The sequence below is a fragment of the Podarcis liolepis genome, assembly GCF_965112155.1.
Source record: "Podarcis liolepis genome assembly, chromosome: 1".
NCBI classification, from domain to species: Eukaryota; Metazoa; Chordata; class Lepidosauria; order Squamata; family Lacertidae; genus Podarcis; species Podarcis liolepis.
Window position 1 is genome coordinate 50589263 of NC_139554.1, and position 25694 is coordinate 50614956.

At 46.3% G+C, this 25694-nt stretch overlaps 1 protein-coding gene across 1 annotated transcript in view; it reads right to left on the minus strand.

Annotated features, from left to right (window-relative positions):
* Positions 1 to 416: 416 nt before the first annotated feature.
* LOC310686133 (uncharacterized protein) overlaps positions 417 to 25694 on the minus strand; it is a 36035-nt gene continuing 10757 nt past the window's right edge. The window contains exons 7-20 of the mRNA XM_083459332.1: positions 21147 to 21291; positions 18036 to 18199; positions 16172 to 16196; positions 14877 to 14927; positions 13272 to 13377; positions 12141 to 12277; positions 10990 to 11295; positions 10088 to 10198; positions 6121 to 6247; positions 5671 to 5838; positions 4415 to 4588; positions 2469 to 2647; positions 1329 to 1399; positions 417 to 691 (exon numbers count right to left, since the gene is read on the minus strand). Of these exons, the coding sequence (XP_083315458.1) occupies positions 548 to 691; positions 1329 to 1399; positions 2469 to 2647; positions 4415 to 4588; positions 5671 to 5838; positions 6121 to 6247; positions 10088 to 10198; positions 10990 to 11295; positions 12141 to 12277; positions 13272 to 13377; positions 14877 to 14927; positions 16172 to 16196; positions 18036 to 18199; positions 21147 to 21291 (1908 nt within the window). The 3' untranslated portion in view covers positions 417 to 547. The remainder of the gene's footprint in view (positions 692 to 1328; positions 1400 to 2468; positions 2648 to 4414; positions 4589 to 5670; positions 5839 to 6120; positions 6248 to 10087; positions 10199 to 10989; positions 11296 to 12140; positions 12278 to 13271; positions 13378 to 14876; positions 14928 to 16171; positions 16197 to 18035; positions 18200 to 21146; positions 21292 to 25694) is intronic.

Consider the following 25694-nt stretch of genomic DNA (forward strand, 5'->3'; position numbering starts at 1 on the left):
TTTGTATTGAAATTGCTGGAAGAAAACATACTTCAATCAAAATGTATCTGCTTTCTGCCCAGAACCCCAAAACCGATGAACTATAGGCAACTTCTTTTACTCTCTCCTTTTTGAAGGCAAAAACGCAGGCTAAGTGTACTCCTACCTTTGTTACTCTAAGATAAATAAGGCTACATAACTTACAACTTCTTATGCTAAGGCTGTAACCCTAGCCACACTCGAGGATTTCCCATTGTATATTGTGAGGCTTGATTCTAAAAGATCCTGCGTAAGATTATCCTGCACAGCTATTTAACTTGCTCATTCAACCAGATACAGTACATTCACCTTAGTCACAGTTTTGCTTTGCTAACTTTTCAAGTAGTACCTGTACTGCTAAGTTCACTTTTTTGCAATTGACAGCAAAGGAGATTGAGTACTTGGTCCAGAACCTTTATTGAGGTTTGTGCCAAAATACGTTTCCTTCCTTAGGCTTTTAGTTACCTGTCATATTTGACCACTATACATACATCTCTAAATCATTGTGCAGGTGCTGAGCTTAAGTTCTTTAATGCCCATGTTTCTCAGTAACCTTTTGCAACCATTTCTTCAGGCGGAAGACGTGGGTGTAGAATCCATATTTGCCATCACGATCACAGCCTTCTCCCCATGAGACGATACCTGTCTGATACCACCGATTATCTGTTGGGTTCTGGAGAGAGGAGAGTGCAAGAGCACCAAGGAAGAGTCAGCATACTGGAGAAAAGCATATAGGTCAGATAAAGAGGGCAAGCAGCAGCAGTAGGACTCTGTTTTTCAAGACTTTCAGAGCCCATAGAAGGTCCAGATCCAGGTATTTCTTACAGTGGAGCTTTATGAGTATCTTTTCTAAAAAGAAATCTCACCCTTAATCGCAAAGATGTGGGATGGGGGGCTTGTTGCCCAACAATGCGTGTGAAGATTGACTTATCAATATAAATCGGATCCACAAGCTTGTTTCTATGTCGGGTGGAAAGCTCCCCCCGCCCCACAGAGGGTAGCATTCACTCAGAGCTGCAACGAGTGACCTGCTGACAGTGGGAGGGACTGAAGCCCATAGTGGGTAGGGCCAACCAGTCTCCATCCTGCTCAGCAGACTGCCAAATGACGACGAGGTTTCTCTTGCCAGAGGCTGAAGTGATTGCTTTGCTTACTAGGCTCCCTGCATCCTTGCTGAAACGTGAGCACTGTTCCTCTCTCATTGGTCCAGTATTTTAAGCTCAGGGCCCACCAAAGAAGTCATGACATATGTCACCCTTTTGCTGCCACTTGAGATTGATGTATTACGTCACTTGGAGCATTACACATACCTTCATGACAAAAGGGCCTCCACTGTCGCCTTCGCAGGCGTCTCCTCTTTGAGAGTCCTCAGGACTGTACCCTAAACAATAAAAAGGCATTTGGGGTTGACTACAGTGGATTCAATCTCCTGTTTTCCTTTTGCTGCTTTTCACCATCTGATGCTTAATCTTTTAGAAATCAGTGCCTGTGTACTGCCTTCTCAAGCAACCAGAAATCTCTTTTTCCAGAAAGGGGGAATCGGCCCTTAGTTAACTAAATCTGGGATCTAGCTCCATAAAGTTCCCTGTTGCTTTTCACTATTCTTCCATTTATTGTCATTTCAGTATGAATTGGGTTTCTGTGTGTTTCTGTACAGCAATGTGAGGTAGATCAGATATGCTAGGGGACCCGTTTTCATCACTCCATGTATTTGCTTCACCATGTGTGTATCTGCCTCGTGTACAGGATACAAGCAAATACCTGCTAAATGTATGAAGCACTCCGGTCTAACCTCTTGAGCTTCAGCCTACTTTGTGTTTCTTCTCAGCTGAGCTTTGTCAAAGGCACAGCCTGGTGTCTAGCCTGGATTTTCATCACACTGCCCACATGAATCCATTATTTCCTCTCCCCACTCCAGGCTGGGAGTTCCTGGCCTGTTGCAATTTTGCTCAGGGCCTGGTGCTAGCTTGGCCAAGTTTCTCACCTGACTGGTGGTGCCTTTCTTAGCATTAAATTAGAGGACCTCATGTAGGCTTATGGGTCTTCCTATTTTGTGCAGCAGCTTCACTCAGGGAACAGTACTAGCCAGACCAAAGGGAAATATCCCTCCCTTAGACACAGCTGGAGGCCACTGAGGTATTGCCCAGTTTGTGAGGGGAGGCCACTTGTCAAGATTCTTCAGTCTGGGAGTCCAGATTGTCACCAGCCAAGGGGGTTGGGGGTAGGAGTATTTATATGGTGAAGGACAGTTCCAGCTGTCTTACTGTGGTAATTGTATCTCATCCCAGTTCAGATTGGCTCATACTCTCCTTCCCTTGAAACATGTGGCTTGGCTCACTTCCAGTTGAAATCGTTGGCTTTTCCTTCAGTATTCCCAACCACACAGATACATAACCTCACCAGTTTCTCCCTCAGTTGAAAGAACGTATCAGTTGCTAAAGAAAACGTACCTGCACAGAACATGTTGTCTGTGACTCTAATCTTGGTGGATGCCTTGCAAGTTTCCCGTGGCACAATAGGGAGGTTCACCTGCTGTAGTATGCCAGGCAGAGGTGACCTGCCAGAGGTCCATGTCTCTTGTAGGTTTCCCCAACCAGTCACACGCCCTTTGTATCCCGTTAGCATCAGGCTACAGAACAAAAAACAACACAAACCCCAGTAGCTTAAAATCATTTTGGCTGACATTTGTAGGCAAAACATGTTTCCTTTTGTTATGTATATGTAATGGTTTGTCTTAATCCTAATTACACTGCTCCAAACAAAAAACTGGTGTCTCTTGTGTGTGCTGAATTCTTCAGCAGAGACCAGGGTGCTACAGGAAGGAAGGCACCCATGGTGAAGTCCTCTGTAGGTATCTAGAGCACATAGGGAAGGAAGCAAGGCTAGACTCCAGAAATAAATGGCAAGTTACATCAAACAGGATGTTTCCATTTTGCTCTTTGCAAAATCCCGAGTTTTCCAGACTGGCTGTGCTCTCATTGTATTTCTTCAACCATGGGAATAGAAACACTCCTTAAACACACACTGTCTGTCTCACGTGTGCATGACCCCTGGCCTACAAGGTGCAATGGCTGTGGATGTACAAACCACGCATACTTTACTCTGCATTCGGCCTCTTTTGCACACAGCTGCCACATGTGCATTCTATTAGGCAAGAAGAACAAACACCATCCCTACCAGTAAATCCATCATTTGTCTTAAGGTTCAGATCTTCCACCCCAGGTCTGCACATGGGGCTCCTTTTGCAATCAGTACTTTGGACTAGGCACTCACGGTTAAGATCCCTCTAAACTTAGGCTCCCTATTCATTTTGTACTCTTTGCCCATCTCTACTTTTTAATTCAGCACAAATGGCTGGGAAGTGTGTGTCCAGCCAGCTTCCTAAAATCCTTCTGCTAGGATATCAAGTGTTCTACCCATTCTCTTTAGGCAACCCACCTTCTGTTGCAGGCAACTCCCTTCAGGAAACAGAACCCTTAAAGCAGGGGTGGGGAAAGCTTTTCAGCTTGAGGGCCACATACCCTCATAAACTGTCTTCTGGGGGCCACATACCAATGATTGGTGGAACCAGAGGCCAAAGTAGATGAAGCAATTGAGTTGTAACCTTCTGCACACTTAAATTGGAAGTAAGCCAAAGTGGGACTTATTTAAGGTTACTTTTAAGCTCTCAATATCATGTAGGTTAGCCGCACCCTACCCTTTTCTAACAGTTATATTGCATGCTGTTTTCTAATAAAGAACCTATTGAAGCTACTGCTACTACTGGGAAAATATGAACGGTTGTGTCCTATATATAAGAGCTCCAGCTTCATTTGTCTGCCTTATTCAGTTCATGGCAACCAGCGCCTGTCCAATAAATTTTGCTGCCTGAGGCAAAGAACCAAATGGTGTCCCAAGTATAAAACCCAACTGGAGTAGTCTTTGGATTTTACTTCAGTAATGGCAACAGGGCAGGGTCCTCTACCATGTCTGAGGACAGCAGGCTAGCTCAGAAGATGCAGGACAGCTTGAGTGGTACACAAACATCTTGCTGCTGCTCCCTACCACCCAGCATCCACTGCCTCAGTCTGCCTAATAGCAGGACCAGGCCTGGTGGCAACTTGCATCCTGCTAGTGAAGACTACCCACCTTCAGTGGAAGGCAGAAAGGGATTCATTAGTCAATCCCAAGGTTGCCTTTTCCCAGTGTTGCTGCCATTCCAGATTTTATCAGTGGTAAGACTGGGAAGGTGCATGTTTGGGGACACTCACAATCTACTTAGGTGATGACACAATGTCTGGATGGGCCAACTGTCCCCCTCACCAAAGGTTTACAAACCACTAACTTAACTTGACAGGTTCCCTATCATTTTGAATGGGGCTACTCCCATTACAACCATCACGTTCTGTCTCCTTACCTTTGAACAATCTCTTTAGTGGGTAAACAGACTGGATGTATATAGTTGCTGAACTCAACAGGCTTCTTCAGTAGTAACAGTGCAATGTCCCGGTCTAGATTCTCCTTCCAATTGTACTTGGGGTGAATGATGACTTTCTCTATCAACATAATTTTCTCCATGGTCCTCTCATAGCTGAAACATTTCCCAAAAAAAGAGAGGGAAGCAATTGACATATTTAAATATTGTCATCAGGATGCCTTCAACTTGACTACAGTTTACAATAAGCCCAAGCCAAGTAGATGGTGAAATAGGACTTCTGGAGGCTCCTTAATTGTGGCAAGGGGAAAAAAATACAGGTTGTATGTTCAGGTAATGTGTCTCCATGGGAACTAATTGCTAGGGAATTACTTTTTGATACAGGAACACTCTGGGATGTACTGGATAGGCATGAAAGATCATAGAAGTGGGGGCATAAGCATAACCCCCTCCCCTAAGTAAGAATGATGTAATCTAGGTCTGTTTTTTTTTTTCTGGGCAAGGGAACGAAGGAGACTACAGTTTTCAGTCAGAAAGAGCTGACTTTATGGGCTATTCAAGTTCAGAGAAATTGCCTTCATTAGAGTTGCCTCTCTCTGGAGGTCAGGCAATCAAACTGGCTTTCTGTTAGTGTGTTTACCCTAAATCTATGCTCAACCTGTATATTTGTCAATACACTTTAAAAATGCCATAACCTTCCAGAGACCTCCATACAAAGGAAACCAAAGCTGGGTAAATGCTAAGCCCCTGGGACTTCTGACCATTTGGCATAGTGGGGCAAGCCTAAGAATGATATTTAAAATGCGCATACTTTGAATTTAGTGTGTGGATATATGACACCATGGATCCTGGAAGATTTCCCTTAACACCAAGAAGCATGGTTAGTGTTCTGCATGCCCAGAATCAATTCTGACTAAACGTCAGGAAGAACTTTCTGATGGCAAGAGCTGTTTGGCAGTGGAACAGACTCCCACAAGAGGCGGTGGACTCTTTCCCTGGAGGTTTTTAAGCAGAGGTTGGATGGCCATCTGTCACAGATGCTGAGATTCCTGCATTGCAGGGGGTTGAACTAGATGACCCTCAAGGTCCCTTCCAACTCTACAATTCTAGGATTTTTGTCTGCGTCCCCAAATGGTTTCCCTTTTCCCATATAGAAAAGAGGCATTTATATAGAGCTCTTATGGACTATGGTCAGTATGTAATTTGAAAGATTTATAATTTCCTTTCCAATCTCTTACACCTTCCGGTCGTGTTTGCCAATCCGTACAATGATGTCGTCTTTAGTGAAATTCTTGTCCCATGGTGGGTAGAAGATGCAGTGGGCAGCAGTTAGGATCCAGCGATTACTGATGAGACTGGCTCCACATAGCAGCTCCTGGGGGCTCTTCCTGAAGAGCATCACTTGCCTAGAACAAAATAGGCAGGGAAAGAGGGGCAAGGCTCAGCGTCTTAGCCGAAACAGCACATGACCAGAGCACAGGCTGCAGAGAACAAAACAGACTAGCATCTTTCTACTGCACTGACAGGCCATTCTTGTGCTTCAAAGGAAGAGCGAGGCAGAAACACAAATTGCAAAAGTCTCTTCCTAGGGTTCCTGGTGCCATTTACGGAGTTCCGAAAGGTCACCCGTCCATGCAAAAGAGTAGACAGGCATGGGAACATAAGCAAACCTCAGTTATGATGCTTACCACGGGGAGCTGCCTTTTTCAGCATCGGATCCCTTCACAATTCGGCCTGCCAGATAGGAGTCCAGCAGCTCCTGCTCAGTCTTATCAGATACGTGCAGCTTCTCAAACAGAGGACGGGAACCACAGTCTGGAAATACAGATCCATTCTTCTGTAACTACCCAGTTCTCAAATATGAACATATCTTTCATAAGCTAGCATTTCTGCTACAAGAAGATAATAATTGGTGGTGACTAAGACATTGACCCGGAGCTGGAATTTTATCTCATCTTGTTGGAAAAGTGAATAATGGGAATTGATTTGGAGCATAGGTTCAGTCCTGGACAGTCTATATAAAATGCTGTTTTTATTCCTTTCAAAAGGTTTACATGAGTGCCAGCTAGATTATCGGACTTATGCTATTCCACCCTTAAGTTAAGGGATGCTAAACTCTGGCTGGATAGGACCATGTCTGAATGGATGGGGAGAGCATCCCCTTGTAGCCCACCTCCTGAACATTCTGGGGGATCTTCTGGTTAGATGCTTCTGTTACAGCTCTGATCTCGCTGGGGAATGGACAGGGTCATCAACAGTATCACCCCTAAGTGCCCACTCTGGCACTGCGGAGCCTGAAACACACTTGGTTCTCCAGTGAGCTTTGGACAACGAAACAGGTCATGTGACCGCAACAGTACAAGTGGCATCTTGCACCAAGGCCAACCAAGTACAGGTCAGAGCATGTGACACCATTGTGCCCTTGGGTAGCCGTCTGGCAGAGGTGTTTTTTTGGGGTTTTTTGAGCTAGTGAATGTTGGCTGCTGTTAGTTAGTTAGTTAGTATACCGTCCTTCGTTCACAATATAAAAATACAAAATGAGAACACAAAATACATAATAAACAAACCAATAAGTCCCCTCCCACAAAAACACTTAAAAGGATATAGGATGTTAATCAGCCATAGGCCTGGTTGAAAAGGAATGTTTTCGCCTGGCATCTAAAGGTGTACAAGGAAGGCTGTGAGTGCTTGGAAAGTTTCTGATCAATTAAAAAGGTGCCACTGATTACCGTATTTTTCGCCCCATAAGACGCACTTTTTCCTCTCCAAAAATGAAGAGGAAATCGGGGGTGCGTCTTATGGGGCGAATGCCTGCAAGCCTCGCGCCCTCGGCAGGAGGTCCCACCGGGTGTGCGAGGCTTGGGGCGGCAGCCTGTCGCCCGAAGCACGGGGAGCCCTCGGGAGGGCTCCCCCTGCTTCGGGCGAGTGTCTGCAAGCCTCGCGCACCCGGCAGGAGGTCCCACTGGGTGCGCGAGGCTTGGGGCGGCAGCGGACTTCTAGCTTCTAGGTGCGCGCAAGCAGTCCGCTGCCGCCCCAAGCCTGGCGCACCCGGCAGGGGGTGCGCGAGGCTTGGGGCGGCAGCGGACTGCTTGCGCGCACCTAGAAGCTAGCAGTCCGCTGCCGCCCCAAGCCTGGTGCACCCGCAGGAGGTCCCACCGGGTGCGCCAGGCTTGGGGCGGCAGCGGACTGCTAGCTTCTAGGTGCGCGCAAGCAGTCCGCTGCCGTCCCAAGCCTGGTGCACCCGGCAGGGGGTGCGCGAGGCTTGGGGCGGCAGCGGACTGCTTGCGCGCACCTAGAAGCTAGCAGTCCGCTGCCGCCCCAAGCCTGGCGCACCCGGTGGGACCTCCTGCCGGGTGCGCCAGGCTTGGGGCGGCAGCGGACTGCTAGCTTCTAGGTGCGCGCAAGCAGTCCGCTGCCGCCCCAAGCCTCGCGCACCGCCAGGCTTGGGGCGGCAGCGGACTGCTTGCGCACCCCCTGCCGGGTGCACCAGGCTTGGGACGGCAGCGGACTGCTTGCGCGCACCTAGAAGCTAGCAGTCCGCTGCCGCCCCAAGCCTGGCGCACCCGGTGGGACCTCCTGCGGGTGCACCAGGCTTGGGGCGGCAGCGGACTGCTAGCTTCTAGGTGCGCGCAAGCAGTCCGCTGCCGCCCCAAGCCTCGCGCACCCCCTGCCGGGTGCGCGAGGCTTGGGGCGGCAGCGGACTGCTTGCGCGCACCTAGAAGCTAGCAGTCCGCTGCCGCCCCAAGCCTGGCGCACCCGGTGGGAGGTCAGTGCCGGGTGCGCCAGGCTTGGGGCGGCAGCGGACTGCTTGCGCGCACCTAGAAGCTAGCAGTCCGCTGCCGCCCCAAGCCTGGCGCACCCGCAGGAGGTCCCACTGGGTGCGCCAGGCTTGGGGCGGCAGCGGACTGCTTGCGCGCACCTAGAAGCTAGCAGTCCGCTGCCGCCCCAAGCCTGGCGCACCCGCAGGAGGTCCCACCGGGTGCGCCAGGCTTGGGGCGGCAGCGGACTGCTAGCTTCTAGGTGCGCGCAAGCAGTCCGCTGCCGCCCCAAGCCTGGCGGTGCGCGAGGCTTGGGGCGGCAGCGGACTGCTTGCGCGCACCTAGAAGCTAGCAGTCCGCTGCCGCCCCAAGCCTGGCGCACCCGGCAGGAGGTCCCACCGGGTGCGCCAGGCTTGGGGCGGCAGCGGACTGCTAGCTTCTAGGTGCGCGCAAGCAGTCCCCTGCCGCCCCAAGCCTGGCGCACCCGGCAGGGGGTGCGCGAGGCTTGGGGCGGCAGCGGACTGCTTGCGCGCACCTAGAAGCTAGCAGTCCGCTGCCGCCCCAAGCCTGGCGCACCCGGCAGGAGGTCCCACCGGGTGCGCCAGGCTTGGGGCGGCAGCGGACTGCTAGCTTCTAGGTGCGCGCAAGCAGTCCCCTGCCGCCCCAAGCCTGGCGCAACCGGTGGGACCTGCTGCCGGGTGCGCCAGGCTTGGGGCGGCAGCGGACTGCTTGCGCGCACCTAGAAGCTTGGGGCGCACTGAGCTCAGCACGCCCCAAGCTCCTGGTATAGCGCAGCGATCCGCTAGCCCTGGGAGAGCCCCGCGGCTCTCCCAGGGCTAGCGGACTGCTTGCCGGCACGCAGAAGCTTGGGGCGCACTGACCTCAGCTTGCCCCAAGCTTCTGGATTAGCGCAGGAGTCCGCTAGCCCTGGGAGAGGCGCCCCGCTCTCCCACGCTAGCGGAGACCTTGCCTGCACGCAGAAGCTTGGGGCGCGCTGAGCTCCGCACGCCCCAAGCTCCTGGTGTAGCGCAGCGCACCTGGGGGGGAAATAAATTTTTTTCCCTTTATTTCCCCCCAAAAAATCTAGGTGCGTCTTATGGGCCGGTGCGTCTTATGGGGCGAAAAATACGGTATATATTCCTAATACCCCCTCCTACACACTGTGGTTAGCAGCCACTGTCTGAAAAGAGACATTTCCCTCCCCCCATTCACTCTGGAGGAATTGCCTCCTCAAAAATTATAGTCTGCTTCTTGCTTCAGCAGAACCGGGTTGAGCCATTCTCAGGCAGTGTGTGCTTGAGAAGCAGCTGGCACTGAATTGACATCAGGTTCTTTCATCAGACGGCATCTCCCTCACCGAGGCAAGTCAGGGCCACAGGAGAAATGGGATTTCATCAGGTCCAACCCATGCCATAATTTTCCAAAAATGAGATAAACAGGAACATTCACACCAAGTAGGAAAAAATTAGCCTGAGGAGAGTTTGGAGAGCTAACCGCTAACGGCTGCTTCAATGAAGGCAGGAAAGCAAACTGGATTCTAGAAGTAGATAGGTAGCCGTGTTGGTCTGCCATAGTCAAAATAAAAAAAATTCCTTCCAGTAGCACCTTAAAGACCAACTAAGTTAGTTCTTGGTATGAGCTTTCGTGTGCATGCACACTTCTTCAGATACACGGTGCTACTGGAAGGAATTTTTTTATTTGGATTCTAGAAGACCCTGTTTGCTTTTCTGCCTTTGACCACAAGGTGGAGCCAGTAACCACAATCAGCAAGAAGAGAAACCATTCCAGCCCCAGTATTAAAAAAGGGTCCTATTATTCAGCAATGTGTTGTACCAAGAAGTTGTGGCTTAATTAATTGTTATTTTTATTTCTTTTGACTTTATCTTGGCCCTCTCACCTGCTTCGCCTTGACCAAACGTCTTAGGATCAAAGAAGGTTTTGTGTTCTTGGACAGTAGTCCGGCCTGCTCTTTGCTCATCCTCATAATCGAAATCATCCACAAAACTTTCTGAAAGAGAAGACCAGGGCGGAGAAGAACTTAATTCACAGAAGAGTCAGTCTCCTCATTCCTGCTAAATCTACTTTCTACAATGGCCAGATACAAGCAGGGGCAGGGGGCTATCTTCAGGATACTTATGTGTGTGTGTGGGGGGGGTGTTCAGCAGGTGTTGACTCTATGGCCATCTCCTGTTCTACAACAGGGGTAGGCAGAAGAAAGATTGGGATCTGTGGGGAGGTCTTGGGGTGATTCGCAATCTCACTCCCAGTTGTCTAACAATAGCAATAACTTAAGCTTCCCATGCCATGTTCTAAAAGGATGAAAAAGAGTGATTGGGTGAAAACCCAGAGCAGGTTTTGGGTTCTGTTTACTGATCACGACTTCCTAGGCTCAGCATGCGTTCTTAGCATATGTCTGCCTGGCTGGGACATTATTTTGCACTTGGCTCTGGCTGGTGGACCTCAGGGTTCAAACACACACACACACACACACACACACACTGGTAGATCCTGCAAGCCTGCAATCTGCCCATCGCAGCTCTACATAACCATGAAAAGGCACAAGAGCCCTGCCTTCTGCTCTTCCTGGCCACCCTATCTACTTCCTACCTGCAGGCCACCAGAGAAAGCGATTAAGTGAGTGGAAGCCCATCAAATCCACGTGAAGCTCTCAACACGTGCACACCAATACCAGCATGCATACATGACTCCCAGCATGCACCTGGCTCTCCCACATAAACCATCCTCCCGTCTCATCTTAAGAAACTCCTCTTTACCACCCGTCTCTTTCAGGCTCCTTACCGCAGTAGTTCAAGTCACAATAGTCAAAGGTCACGTTAGGATGGTTGATGTAGCACCAGACGCCTTCGTCGTCCTCATCAGGGTTGCGGCAATAATTCTGCACCAGGTTAGGGTTGCCATGGAAGGGTTTCCCGTGGCTCATCGCTCTCGCTTGTTCAGAGGCCCATGGCAAGCACTGGGCCCCGGAAAGGGTGACGGAGAGGGTCCCCGTATACTGCAGCCCCTTGTTCGGCACACAAGGCCCTTGCTTCTTCTGCTCTTGCCCTGGGGTCCTTGGGGAAATTGGAACCGAGGTCCGGTTCTCACCTGAAAAACGAGGAGCAAGGGAACCATGACCATCGTTTTGTTTAAGAAGTTCTCCTTCACCGTATCTAAAGTGGTTTTAGAAGGGAAGCTGTGCACATATGCCTGGAATTGAAAGGAGGGACCTAATCAAACTCTACTTCAGACATCTTTAGGCAGCCCTGTTTAAGGAAGTTTTTAATGTTGGATGCTTTATCGTGTTGGGAGCCGCCCAGAGTGGCTGGGTGTCAGGGACTGTGCTGAGGAAGGCTGCACTGAGGAGGAATGGTGGGAGCCTCCCCCTCCCCCTGCTCCTGGATCATCCCAGGAGCAGGAGGAGAGTATAGATTTGGAACAGTGGTTTGCAGAGGGACATAGTTCAGAAGGCAGAAGCTGGGAAATACTGGATGGGGAACAGCTAGGAGAGGAAACACTGAAAGAGAGAGAGTTAACAGACTCCCTTTCACTGGAAAGCGTCCATCCACTCAGCCCAAGGTCAAGGAGAGCAGATAAGGTGGCTGCTCAGAAAGCACAGTGTTTGCAAGATCAGGTTGCGAGATGCGTTGACGTGGGTGACTGGGGGGAAGTGGGTAGAACCCTTAATTGGGAGCACCTTATTTCCTGGAAATGGATTCTTTGTTCTCTCACTGTGATCATTAAAAATTATAACTGGCAAGCGACTCCTTTCGCTTTGTTCCGCTTATCTACTGCCAAAGGGGGGGAGGGGGAAGCTGAGTCCCTGAAGCCTGACACTGGGGAAACCCAGCCAGATGGGCAGAGTATAAATAATAAATTATTATTGTTACCACTACTACTACTTTTACTATTATTATTATTATTAAACCTGGAGCATCAGCACTGAGACTCACCACACACAGGCACAGCACACTCTTCTGCACGCACGACTGGGTTTCGGGTGTAGCACCAGGGACCCCTTGTGTTGTTGTTTGGATTCCTGCAGTAGTTTTCAGTGAGGTTGGCACCTGGATGGCTTGTCGTGTTGAAGCTAAAAGAAAGCACGATACATTAGAGCAATACAGGGAAACAGAAAACCCCTCCTCTTCTAGTTGGGCTTGCAGTAAGGGAACTCTGGATCTTGCGTCCAAAAGGGCTGCACTGCAGTTTATGGCATGTTCTACATGAAAAGCACTCCCTTGGAAGAAGAAAAAGAGGTGAAGCTCAGACCCAGAGAGTCACGTACAGCAATCACATGTCTGCATTTCACTGTGCACGTCCATCAAGAACAGCTATGACTGGCTATGGCTTCCCGCCCAGCATGTGCACACCGCATGTTCATGTACACCAAAATGCACATATGCGTGTTCACAGATTTCAGATTCCAGCCCCCCTTCCCCTGATGCAATTGGCTGGGCATGTCCTCCATTGGCTATCTTGCAGCTCACGGCTATTGGGAAGGGCCGCTGTGCTTATCTGAAGACATTCAAGCTTTTACTCAATTGTCCCTGTCGTCCGCATTGTTTTCATTCCCCTCAAACCACATTGCTTACAATTCCCCCTACCAAGGGTAACTGAGGATAACACTTCATGTGTTTGATGACGCGGATGCTAGTCCTTGAAAGTTTTGTTTACGTGGTTAACTCAGTGATTCTCAAAGCTTTCGTCTCCTTTCCTCAATAATTTATCTTCCCAGGAACTGCCATAGAAATCCTACATATTTCAAAGGGTTGTTTTTTTTGGGGAGGGGGAGGTTTCACATTGTCATGCTACTCGCGCCTGCAGACCCCCCTTTTCCCTAGAGCACACCAATATTCCCCTGTACAATACTCCCTTGCACTTTGTGCTTCCAGTTAAAACCCAAGATGCACAAGATTCAATGGGCAGGCGAATGGATCCTTATTCTCTGCTCAGTCTCTCCATCCAGTGTTGTGTGAAGGCAAGTGGAAGTCAGGCTTGAGTTGCCTCGAGTTCAGAGGCTGGCCCTGCAAGCAAAGGGTGGCACAGAAATGTTTTTTTCCAAACAAACAAGCAAGCAAACTTACTCAGGCTTATGAGGAAATTTGCTTGACCAGTACTGGCATTCAATTCCTGACTTGGTGAACGAAATGGATCCCCTATAATTCTGCCCCTCATCTTTGACACAGTCACCTGTTGGAATAAAAAATACAGGATGCAGTGAAACGGAACAGCCAGCAGCATATTCAGAGAGTCAAGCCATCTCAGGGGCTTGGATGTAGGCTGATACACACAACAAGCGCTAGTTCAGAGGTGCTTCTATGTCCCCTGGTTTAGCTACACTTGATTGCTCTACACTTCAGAAGGGGCAGCTGAATCTGGGAACTGACTCCATTGAAAAGCATTGTGTTTAAAGTTTCAGTAGAAAGAACACAGAGAAAACAGTGTGCTTGAAAATACATGTTCTATCAGTGGTGAGAGTTTGGGATAGACCATTCATATAGGCAATAGTTCATTCATCAAGACACATTTGGCACCCAAGCGAAACACAGGCCTTTATATTATTGTATTTATATTTGTTTATATATATTTTAGGTCACCTTTCAGGGTACAACTCCTTCTGAATATTATATCAACATGGAAAACCACTGAACTATGTTCAATGTACAACATTTGCTCCTAGGCTGCCCTTGGTGCTGAAAAGAAAATGAAGAAAGTGCTGGGCAATTTTTATTTTGTTTACATTTTTCTATTTCATATGGGGGGAGGGCTGGATCCATGCTATACTCTGGAACAGCTAAGATGCCCCATAGAAGGACCCCAACTAACTTCTTAGGCCAGCACAAGGATTTCCATGTGCACAGTGGAGCATCCCCTCTTCTCCTTTCCCCACCTTCCTCAAATCCCCCTCCCTCCCCAAATTGCTCTGGAAGGATGGGGGAAACCCCAGAACAGGTTCAGGAGTGGGGTGGAGAGAGGAGAGGAAGGGAAAGCTGTTGAATGAACAGGAATCCTTGTACTGGTGAAATTGGTTAGATATCCCTGCAATGGGTTTGTTACAGACTATAATAATGTTATGCATTTATTATATTTGCTAATTGGTTTTCTTGACAGATAACCCAAAGTGATATTTGGGCACATCACACATTGCAGGAGACAAACATGATTTTGTTTTTAGAGATACACATGTGCAGCAAGGAACCAGGCTCCGGCTTCATCTCTTTTATACTACATTTGAGAATTTAAAAACCCATCCTGTCTCTCTCACAAGTACAGTTTTGGTAGTGTCTACATTAGGCATCAGGTCTCCCCCATGCCCCGCTCTGCCACCAGCTGCCCTATGGGCAAGAATCCTGATGACTTGTTCTATCTTCATATTGTTTATTGTGAAGTTATGAGTGTAGTTCAATGTTCCTTTAAGACACCTTGCAAGGATTTGTATCCTGAAAGCGGGGGGTGCAAGTAGCTGCAATGCATATAATAAATGGTATATAAATCATGCACATCTGCTAAAATGTGACTTGCAGCAGTGTCCCTCTGCGAGTTTAGGAAAGAGACAGGGACTCTCCTGAGAGGAATGCTTCTCAGTGATCTTGCCTTATTTAGAATTTGCCTCCAGTCTCTTAAGAGAAAGCAGATTCCTTGCACTCACCATCACCAGGGCATCACAGATTCACTGTTAAGCTGCTTACCTTTCAGGCACTCATCGAGAGCTGCTCTGGGCTGCTTCTGAGACTTGCATACTGGGGAGAGAATAATACAATTCAGCTTAAAGGGATCTTCAGCTCATAAGAACAGCTCAACAGGATTGATCATGGGAAGCTTGCAAGGGGGACTGAATGCAACAGCTCTCTCTGCACTTGTGATTTCCAGCAACTGGTACTCAGAGGCATGCTGCCTCTCTGATACTGAGAGCAGCACACAGCCATTGGGAGATAGGAAAGCAACTCTCATTTTCCTGGCTCCAAAAGCCCCCAAGGGGTGAAATCCAACTGTGCCTGTCTGCCAGTGTAATCAACTTCCGTTTGTGCAGCAGGAGATCTCCTTCCTCTCTTCTCCACTCCCAATCCCACAAATCTGATATGGAGGATTAGGAGACCACTCACATCAGATTTATGGGGGCTTCAGGGGGAAACAGAAGCAAAAATTCCCATTGCACAGATGTCACGTGACACTGGATTCCACCCAAACATTGGGCAAGGATGAATTAGGAAGAAGTTTCTGTTTCTCCATTTTTAAAACAGATGAACGGTCCAGCCTTGCCAGTAAGAAACCTTTGGCAGCTGCTGTCAGTGCCATCTTAATGAATATGATGTGTTGCTTAGGGATAGGCAAATAGGAAGGGAGAGAGCGCTAGTGAAAGGATCAATCCTATGCCGAAAGGGGGATCTAGCCAATGGGTGGGAGGACATTGGCAGCAGCAGGAGATGCAAGTTGACCAAGTCCAGTTGACCAAGAACTAAACATGAATGGATGAAGAGCAGCAACATGAAAAACTTTGAAGCTTGGTGTGGCGATAGTAGTTACTGAAGGGACAGGAAAAGAGAGGAAACTGGAGGACACGGCTGGAGGAAATTAATTGACACAACTGTGGGGAAAGTGTGTGTATGTATGTTATGGCCAAAGTAGCCCTTAATAGTTGGGTCAATTTAAATGGTATGACTGGTTTAGTTTGTGCAATTGGACTTCCACAGCAAGAGCTCCAAGATCAAGTATGGTAATAGAAGAAGGAAGAATTAAGATATGCAACTATTATGCTTGCAACTTTATCATCCTATGCATGTTTACTTGGAGATGTTCTGCTGATTTCAAAGGATTTAACACCAAATAAGTATTTGCAGGAACTGCTGCTCTGGGATATGCAAGGCCATTGATGTAGAGACATAATTATCCAGAGCCTGTGAAAGCCAGATCTTGGAATAAGGTTCAGTGGTAAATAATATACAAAATAGCAAGGGTATTTGACAGGAGCTTTAGACATGCATACCTGAATATTGTGCCCAGAATATATCCTGCAAAACAAAAGTGCTCACTTAGAAAGAAATACCCAAGAATGAGTAAGTCAACTGATGCAGTTCTACAGTACTGCTGATGCTAGAAAGGTCTTACCCTGTAAGCTGTCAGGATGAGACACCACTCTGAGCTCTTTGGAGGCAGCATGAGATATGATTGTCATGACTCAGCAAGAGAGAGGACACATCTGATTTTGCTTCTGCCATCAAATTAAATCTACTGCAATTATGAGATGCATATAGCTCAAGGGTAACTACTGCATGAATTAAACAAGCCCTCCGCCAGCCTTCCATATGCTGTTAGACTCCAGTTCCCATCAGCCTCAGCTAGTGTGGCCAGTGGACAAGCGATGATGGGCGCAGTAGTCCAACAACATCCACCCATTTTAGAAGTACAAATTTAGATCTTTGACATGGCTAGCCAGTATATTTTAATATAACAACCTTTAAGGTTTGGCTGAATAGGGTGGTGGCATCTGCACCGAGCCTGTCCCCACTTACATCCTACAGCAGGCTTCCTCAACCTCGGCCCTCCAGATGTTTTTGGCCCACAACTCCCATGATCCCTAGCTAGCAGGACCAGTGGTCAGGGATGATGGGAATTGTAGTCTCAAAACATCTGGAGTGCCAAGGTTGAGAAAGCCTGTCCTATAGTATCACCCAGTCTTTAGGAACAAGGGGAAGTCTTACGATAATGTCCTGTCAACTATATTGCTTAATGGATTATTATTTACAGAAACCATTCCTGTTGTCTATAGCATATATAAAAACATGTATGGGGATAAACGCTTTCCCTGGTTATTGGGCTTCCAGTGGAGGTCATTTCTCATCTGTTCCTCTAAGAGAAGAGATGCTACCAGACAACGGACTCCTGTTGAACGACTGGTCAAAGATCCGACACATTACGTAAAGGGACTGGTTTCTATATTATACAAATTTATTATTAATGCCTCACCTCATTTGGGGCCCACAGTCAAAAATCATGATGGGAATTTACCGTATTTTTCGCTCTATAAGACACACCAGACCATAAGACACACCTAATTTGTGGAGGAGGAAAATATGAAAAAAATATTCTGAATTTCAGAAGCTAGAACAAGAAGAGGGATTGCTGTGCAGTGAAAGCAGCGATCCCTCTTGCTGTTCTGGCTTCTGGGATAGCTGTGCAGCCTGCATTCACTCCATAAGACCCACACACATTTCCCCTTACTTTTTAGGAGGGAAAAAGTGAGTCTTATAGAGCAAAAAATACGGTAATTGGGACATACAGATAGATGATGAGAAATGTAGTGGTGTAGGAGAGCTGGAAAAAAATGTCACATCTGGCTACCAATGTGCCCCTTTGATTTCAGATAGTACCTGGGTAGATGAGTCTAAAAAGCTCAGGACACATTTTTTTCACAGCCCTCTAGCAGCTATGGTGGCTAATTTACCAGAAGTAACTTATTTAGTGTTAACTCTGGAAGTGTATAATTGATTCTAACCAAACTAAGCCTATTTTTATAAATCTTTATTATTTGTAAAGGGTATCTTTGTTTGAACAATTTATTATCCCTTTAGAGCTGCACTGGGTCTTTGTACTTTGTCCTTCCAAGCTGTGATGCATTGTGGTTTAAATCCCTTATTATTTGTTTCTTTTCTTTTTGCTATGTTTGCACTTTTGGTTGTTATTAAATTAATACATTTTATTATAAAATAAAATAAAATTACAACATCTGGAAGGAGACTGGGGAATTAAAGAAGAAATCCACTGTGAAATCCTCACAATGGTTGCTGGGCCCTTGAATATGTGACTTAACAGGCCTTGTTCTGCAGGAAGGAAAGTGGAATGATACCTACTGTTTGGGCATTAGACTCAATGGCTTCACGGGCTTCTTCATAGCTGCACACTTCCTCCAGGCACTCCCGTTCTAGATTGCCTTTGCGCACCTCTTCTAGGTATCCTTTGTTGGCTCGCCTTGAGCGCTTCAGCAAAGAGAGTGCTTGCTTCTGATCGAGAAAGACTAGCAAGAGCAGAACACCCATCAGTCAGTCCTTAGTGTGGAGGCTCATTCACTGGGGCAATTGTAATTCTGAAGGACCATTGAGTGGGAAGAACCCTACAGCCAGCCCTCTCCTCCAAGACATGATTAACCACCACAACACAAACACAGACAGATCAGATGACACAGTCTGGATATCAGTGGTCAGAAGCAGAACTGGGCACCTGCAGAAAGCTGCTACGAATAAAATTTCCAGATGATTCAGCCCACGGAGGTACACCACACATGGTGGAGAAGGGCAAGCCATTGTCATGTTTTCAGTATAATGTTGCATATTTCAGGATATCAGCTCTGCATTCCTACAATGCTCTCCCCTTTGTAGGCTCTAGCTGCCTGATTACAGATGTAATGCATTGCCCAACCACTGACAGTCTTGTGTTACAACAGACCAAACAGGAAATTATGTCAAATGCCCAGTTTTCACTTCTAGATCTCAATGGGGCTGATCCAACACTACTGTCAGTGGAACTCCATGTGTGCAGCGCTGGATACAACCCAGTGTGGATTTCTCACCTAATCTTCACCTTTATGGCATTTGTTTATTTCAACCATTTGCATGCCTCTTGACTGCAGTCATTTCTAAGCAGCATGTAGGAGACCCAATACAATAGGAATAAACATGAGTTTAAACTATAGAATCAGAATTCAATAAAAAAAAGACTGCTGGAATAAGAAAAAAAGTATTCACAAAGCACCAAATAGAAAATAGTATTTCTAGTGTATTCTGGTCTTATGGTGGTAGAACCAAGACTCTTGTTCAGTTTAGTATCAAGGTTGTGCCCAGAACTGACCACTTCCAAATGGCAGGTCTCTTTCTGCTCTCTGGACACTTACCCTATTCCTGTTTGCACAGAAAAACATATTTACTCAGCCCTCGTCCTGTGTGCCTCTTTGCTGGCACGTGCGCTGGCCTCTGTTTGCCCACCCCAGAATCTGAACCTTTGTAGTCCTCTCATTTCCCTTTTTCACATTCAGACATTAGAACTTTCAGTCTCGTTCATGGGTGGGGAATGTCTGGCCTATGAGGCTAAATAATTAGGCCATGTTGGTCAAGCCATGCCTACCTGCCAGTCACCTGGTGATACCAGGCTTTGATACTAGGTGATACTAGGTTTGAGCAGGTAACAAGGAAGCTAGGCTGGAACAAAAGAGGGTCCTTAAGATGATTGTTCAATGTTTCTGAAGTCCTGCCAACCAGCTGATTGGTGGCGCTTCAGAAGAGTTGCACACTTGTCTTCTGAAGCACCAACAATCAGCTGTTTGCTGGGACCTCAAAGCATAGGGCATGGCTCTTTGCAAGCTCCTTTCAGAGGCCTGCATGAAGCTTTGAACACCCAACAACCAGCTGATTACAGGGAGTTAAAAGCACCATGTCACCTGACATAATTGTAACATCAGCTGATTGGCAGGTATGTCCCCTACCCACCCATCAAATTTGGTCTGTGGGATGGGTAGGGGTATAAATCCCCCCTCCATCTGATTAAGGTCTAGCAATGGTTGCTGAAGGATGAGGAGAATCACAGAGCTACCCCACAACGGAAAGCGTCAAGCTAGGGGTTGGGTTGGAACAGAAGCAGCCTTCTCCAATCTGGTGCCCTCCAATATTGTCAGACTCCTACTCCCATCAGCCTAACAACAAGTATAGCCAATGGTCAGGGATGATGGGAACTGTAGTCCAGCAAGATCTGAATGGTATCAGGTTAGGAAAAGGCGAGACAGGGTTTCTGACCAGGTCTCCTCTATTGGAGAGAGAAACAACAGGGTGCCCTGTGGCAGCTTGAAGGCCAACAATTTAGCAGAAGCTTTCATGGACTAGAGTCCACTGTGTCATTTTTTTAAAATGCCACAAGACTCTGTTGCTTTGCCTGCTGCAATAGACTAATACAACTGCTCCTCAGGAAGCTGCCATTGCAGGCAGAAGGCTGTATCCAATGCAAACCACTGAAATTGATGGACGTGAGCAACATAAGTCAATTCTTTTCAATGCATTACTTAATGTATTGCTTAGTTGGATATAACTCAGAGAGCACACCCTGTTTCTGAAGTGGTTAAACTGCATACACATGCCCCTCCTCAAAAAGGTACTTGAGGAGTACATTTTAATCTTTTGGTAAGTGCCATGTTCCTGCTAACTCTATTAAGAGTAAAGAAGAACCTTCCTGTTAAGATAAAGAACTCCAACAAAGAGGCGTCCATTGGAGAACCTCCCCCCCTCCCCCCCCCGTCCCATCAATCTTCCAGCAAGAAGCATGGAAAAAGACACACTATCATGTGATGTGACTCCTGTGTGTTCTGTTATTCAGGTGTGCATTCACAAATACAAAAGCTAAACGATAACTGGTCTGGAGAGAGAGAGTTCTGGCACAGCGCTGCCCTACCTCCACCATCTTTCCTCAATTATCACTCGAGATCCTTCCTGCTCCAAAGCTGGGAGTCTCTGAAACATGGAGTGACATGCCTGCCTCTCTATACAGCTGCCACATCCTCTACATCTCAGCCATGCCATGATAGTCTCTTTCAATGGGGCTGCTGCTGGGATTCAGGGCTGTAGCTCAGTTGTAGAGCCTCCCTTAGCATGAAGAAGGTCCTGGGTTCAACTGCTGGCATCTCCAGATAGGGCTGGGAGAGACCCTGGAGAGCCACTGCTAGTGAATGTAGACAATAAGAGATAGATGGACCAACGGCCTCAGTATAATAAAGCTTCCTATTTTCCCTGGATGCTTGATCTGCCACACTGAACTTCCAATGTAGGAGGCCAACAGAATGAGTATTGCTAATCTGCTCTACTAGTCAATTGCAGCACAAGCCTACACGTTTTCTCAGAAACCCCAGAGTTCAACATTCATCCCCTTCGCACATGTTCTTAGGATTGCTGCCTGTTCACTGCTGAGCAGGCTGATTTCCTTACCCTGGTTGTAGCTCAGTGAGAGGTCCAGAAGAATGGCAAGGAGAAGGGTCCTCAGCATTCTGGTTCTGCTCTGTCCCATTGCGTGTGCGCCTGACTGCAGGAAGATTGCAGAGGAAATGGATGAAGAATGATTGCAGCCCAGCCTGGGTTAATGTTGAACCAGGATGAAGAAACAGGAACCAGGTCACAGTATGTCAGGGACAGTAAGTTTGAAGATCTCACTATCTCACCCATCCTGGTTTTCCTCTCCCTCTCTCCCTCCCTTGCATTTTTGCTTTCAGGTGCCTTGGTGGCACAAGCAACCAATGGAACAAGAACAATTCCATCCATACATTTAGATTGCTTGTGGTCTCAGAACACCAAATAAACATAGACTGACATTAGGAAACAATATGCACGTCTTATTATTACGTCATTATTTCATAAAGCAGAGGACATTTGGCTATCCTGGCTTAAAATAAGGGAACTGCCATTTGTTTAGAAAATCCTCCTGTTGCAGATATTTAATCCAGATGCCAAAAGGTCTATTCCCTGTCTTTACTTCTGTGATCCTGTTCTAGAATACATTGAGAGACTGAATTTCTTCTCCCTTCCACAATTTATAATTATTTGATTATTGGATGTCTCTCAGCAAAAATTCAATGAGATCCCCATGACTTCTTTCTGAATGCCCAAAGAGATGTGCTTGATTATATGTGTGTTGGAAAGGAGTCCAATAAGTCAGCACAGATGGAAGACACCAAGGAGTCAATTCATTAAATATTTGCATCCTGTTTCTTTTCATTTGTATCTTTTAAATTTTCCCCGTTTAATTGTGGTTTGGACATAAATGAATTTAAAACAAATATTTGGTATATTGACCAGCCACTTTTAATGGGTAAATGTAATTTTCAAACAGATGCATGTCATAAACTCTTCAAGATTGTAGTGCAAGTCCTGTAAGGTGAATACAGATGAATAATTATTGTATTCACTGAACACGATATTCGATACTCATTGAATACAATATACAAAATTGAATACAAAAGCTTCATTGGGTTCAAATGGGTATGGAAAGGCAGCTAAACTCAAAGGCCCAGAGCACCTTTCAAATGAAGAAAGGCTTGAGAACATGGGGTTTTACTTTATGAAGGAACACAAAAGTTTGTAAAATCATGATTGCTTGGAGCGAGCAGCTAGAGCGAAATGTCTTCTGTTTTCATAACACTTATGTACACTCAGTGTAGCTGACTGTAACCTAAGTCCAGGACTTAAAAAGGAAGCACTTCTTCACACATAATGTAAGACAATAAGATGTGGGGATAGTCACTAGCAGCTTGGCAACTTCTTAAAAGGATTACGCAAATTAATAAAGGCAAGGTTCATCAAAGTCTATTTTAGTTAAACGCAGTGCTATTTTTTGAGAAAAAGATGTGCCGGAACTCACCATGAAAGCCTCCCTCATTCTCTTAGTATGGCAAAGGCACCCACCTGACAGGTGCCAGAACTAAGTTCGAGTGAGTTCCCCCTGAAAATAGCCCTGGCTAAATCAAACCTCCATTTTCAGGGGCAGCGCAGCTCTATCAGATGAACAAAACACCACAGAGTGACTACTACCTTGCTTATGAGCTTCTAGAGACATCTGACTGGCTACTAGAAACAGAATGCTGGACTTGATAAATCCAGCAAAGCAATTCTTATCTTCAAATTTATTGAGATGAGTCTCACTGATAAAATAATTAAATTAGGAGTCAGTACAGTTAGATCTTGAAGTTCTAAGGCCATAATCTGAGCCATATACTCTTGATCAAAATAAATTAGCAACATCAAATTCATCACTTGGAATTTAGGTCTTTGGAGATTCCAAATTAGTCCACCGTTTAGTAAAACAGGTCCCTACCCCGTCCTCATCTGAGACAAACTGTAAGTGTAGGAGGAGCTTAGAGAACGATCAATCTCAGGCCCCTTTCTCTTGCTCTTCTCTGTCTCTCTTCTGTAATGGTCTTCTAGTCAGTATTTGTTATCTCCATTGTACGCAAGTAAATATTAGCATTAGGGTAGCTGGGAAGTGACTCTTTGGCCACTTGTACAAAGAGCAATTGCACAGTCCCCACCTCCAACAGATTGCAGAGTTTGAAGAACACAGAGTCTCTTTCTAACACACAATAAAGCAGAGAGATTTGAGAAATGCCCAGTTCTGGGTCTAGCTTACTGGGATATTTAGGCAGAGCCTGAGTTCAACCACAGGAGAACATCCAGACAAAGAGTTCTGGCCCATGTATGAAGGGAAACGTTTGAAGAACATTCACAAGCTGTCAAGACTACAACACTGCTTCCTGTAACATCTTCTCAAACCTGAACCTTTGTGAAGGCTGAGATCAGACTAGTAGCCCTCGTTAGTTCAGCATTTCTAACTTCCTGAACAACTCCCCTTTTCACCTTATAACATCTGCTACAATCTCTTTCCCATCCCTACATACAGTGTTACCTCGGGTTACGAACGCTTCAGGTTACATACGCTTCAGGTTACAGACTCCGCTAACCCAGAAATATTACCTCTGGTTAAGAACTTTGCTTCAGGATGAGAACAGAAATCGTGCTCCGGCGGCGCGGCAGCAGCAGGAGGCCCCATTAGCTAAAGTGGTGCTTCAGGTTAAGAACAGTTTCAGGTTAAGAATGGACCTCCGGAATGAATTACCGTAAGTACTTAACCCAAGGTACCACTGTACAGATCTAGTAAATATTAATAACTGCCAATCCATCAGGTTGCAGCAGATGGAAAGATGGGAAGCAGGGCCACTCAATTATCTCAGCTGAGAGGCTATCTTCATTTGGCTCCACCTATCCTTGACTTGTTTACGTTCCGGCTGGTCTTTGCAATAACTTTGTAACTTAAAAACTGGTACCCAAGTCTGCTTAATTCTCGCCACCTTTTAAACATGACACAAAAGATAGTAAACTATCTTGTGTGTTCGAGCCCTTACATAAGTGGCTCAGAGAGTTTTTTTATCTGAGGCATTATCACAGGACCCCCAACCCCTTGTTTTCAAACCATGTGCATCATGCAAACAAGTGCATATGCTTAAAAGACTGGCATAAGACATCTCCCTCCAATCCGTGATTGGTTGGGATCAGCGCAACCAACAAACGTGCTTGACACCACATCAGCAATGATAGAAGATTGATATTTTGACTCATGCGTGGATTTCTTGGGTTTTGGCATCAGAAAGTCACTTTGCAGCTGTGTCAATATTGATACATGGAAAAGCTGCACCACTCTCTTGGAAAAGACAAAAAACATACATGCCAGCCATTCTAGATCACTGCTCCAAATCCTACTGCCTCAAAAGACTGCTTCCTTTGTGACTGCTTGTAAATGTACCACTGGGTGAGCCCAACAGTAGGAAGTCAGTACTGTAATCTCAAGCATCTGTTTACTTTATCTAAACAGTTTGGAAATGTGGGGGTAGCAGAGACATAGGAAAAGCAACAAGTGTAGTTATGTGACCTATTGCTACCAGCACCAAATGACAGCTGGCCCATCCTAAGTATTCAAGAAGGAAGCATGTGGTAAATGAACACCACTTTGCAGAGGCTGTGACTATGTAATAAATTATGTTGTTGACAATGCAAGCCACCTAGCGAATGAATAAACCCAAGTGCGTTAAACCTCAATGTATTTTCTGGAAATAGCAAAGCACTAAGGAAGAACTGTTAAAATGTCATATTGGACCACAGACACTCGCGATCCAATTTCTACCCAGCCGTGAAGTTTTGATTTGGCTTTGGGCAATTCAGACTCTCTTGGCTCAGTTTCCTATGTGTTAAAATACCCGACTGGCCTATCACCACAGGATGCTGGGAAGAAGAAAATGACTCTCAAGTAGTGAATACAACCGCATAAAGTGATACAAAAATGGAAAATAAAAAAATTCCCATCCAACATTAATTCAAATTAGCTTGGACCAAAACTACTAACTATACATTGCAACACTATGGTGCAACATGACCTCCTGACAGGAAGTCTGTGATACTCACCATCAAGGAAAAGCTAAACAAAACAAAAGTAGCAAATTTGGCAAAGTACTATGTTAAAACGAGACAATGTAATTAAGCATCATTTTCATTTGTCAGTTTTTATATAATGTAATGAAATGCATTACAGGCATAGCAAAGATCTTCCTCATTGATTTACTTCCGTGTGAATGAAAACTGTCACCATTTGAATCTTGCTCCTGCAGTATGAAGTGGTCTAATCCAGCAACACAGGTATCATATGCAACTGCTGAGATGATATTTACCAGATCCAATGAATTGGTTTTATTTTAAAAGCAAACCTTTGGATTACAGTTGCAGCCACTCTGAGATCTACAATTCTCACTCAGACTGCAATGTGCTGACTTGGGCAAAACCCAAACACCATCTTGGTAGGTATCAAACAAATGTCTCTGGGACTCCACATCATGGTAATAATATACATAACCAACAACCACACTGTGGCTAAATTGCATGGTGACTATCACAGCATCACCAGCACAAGCCCATGGAGAGGTAGAACTGGCAAAAGAA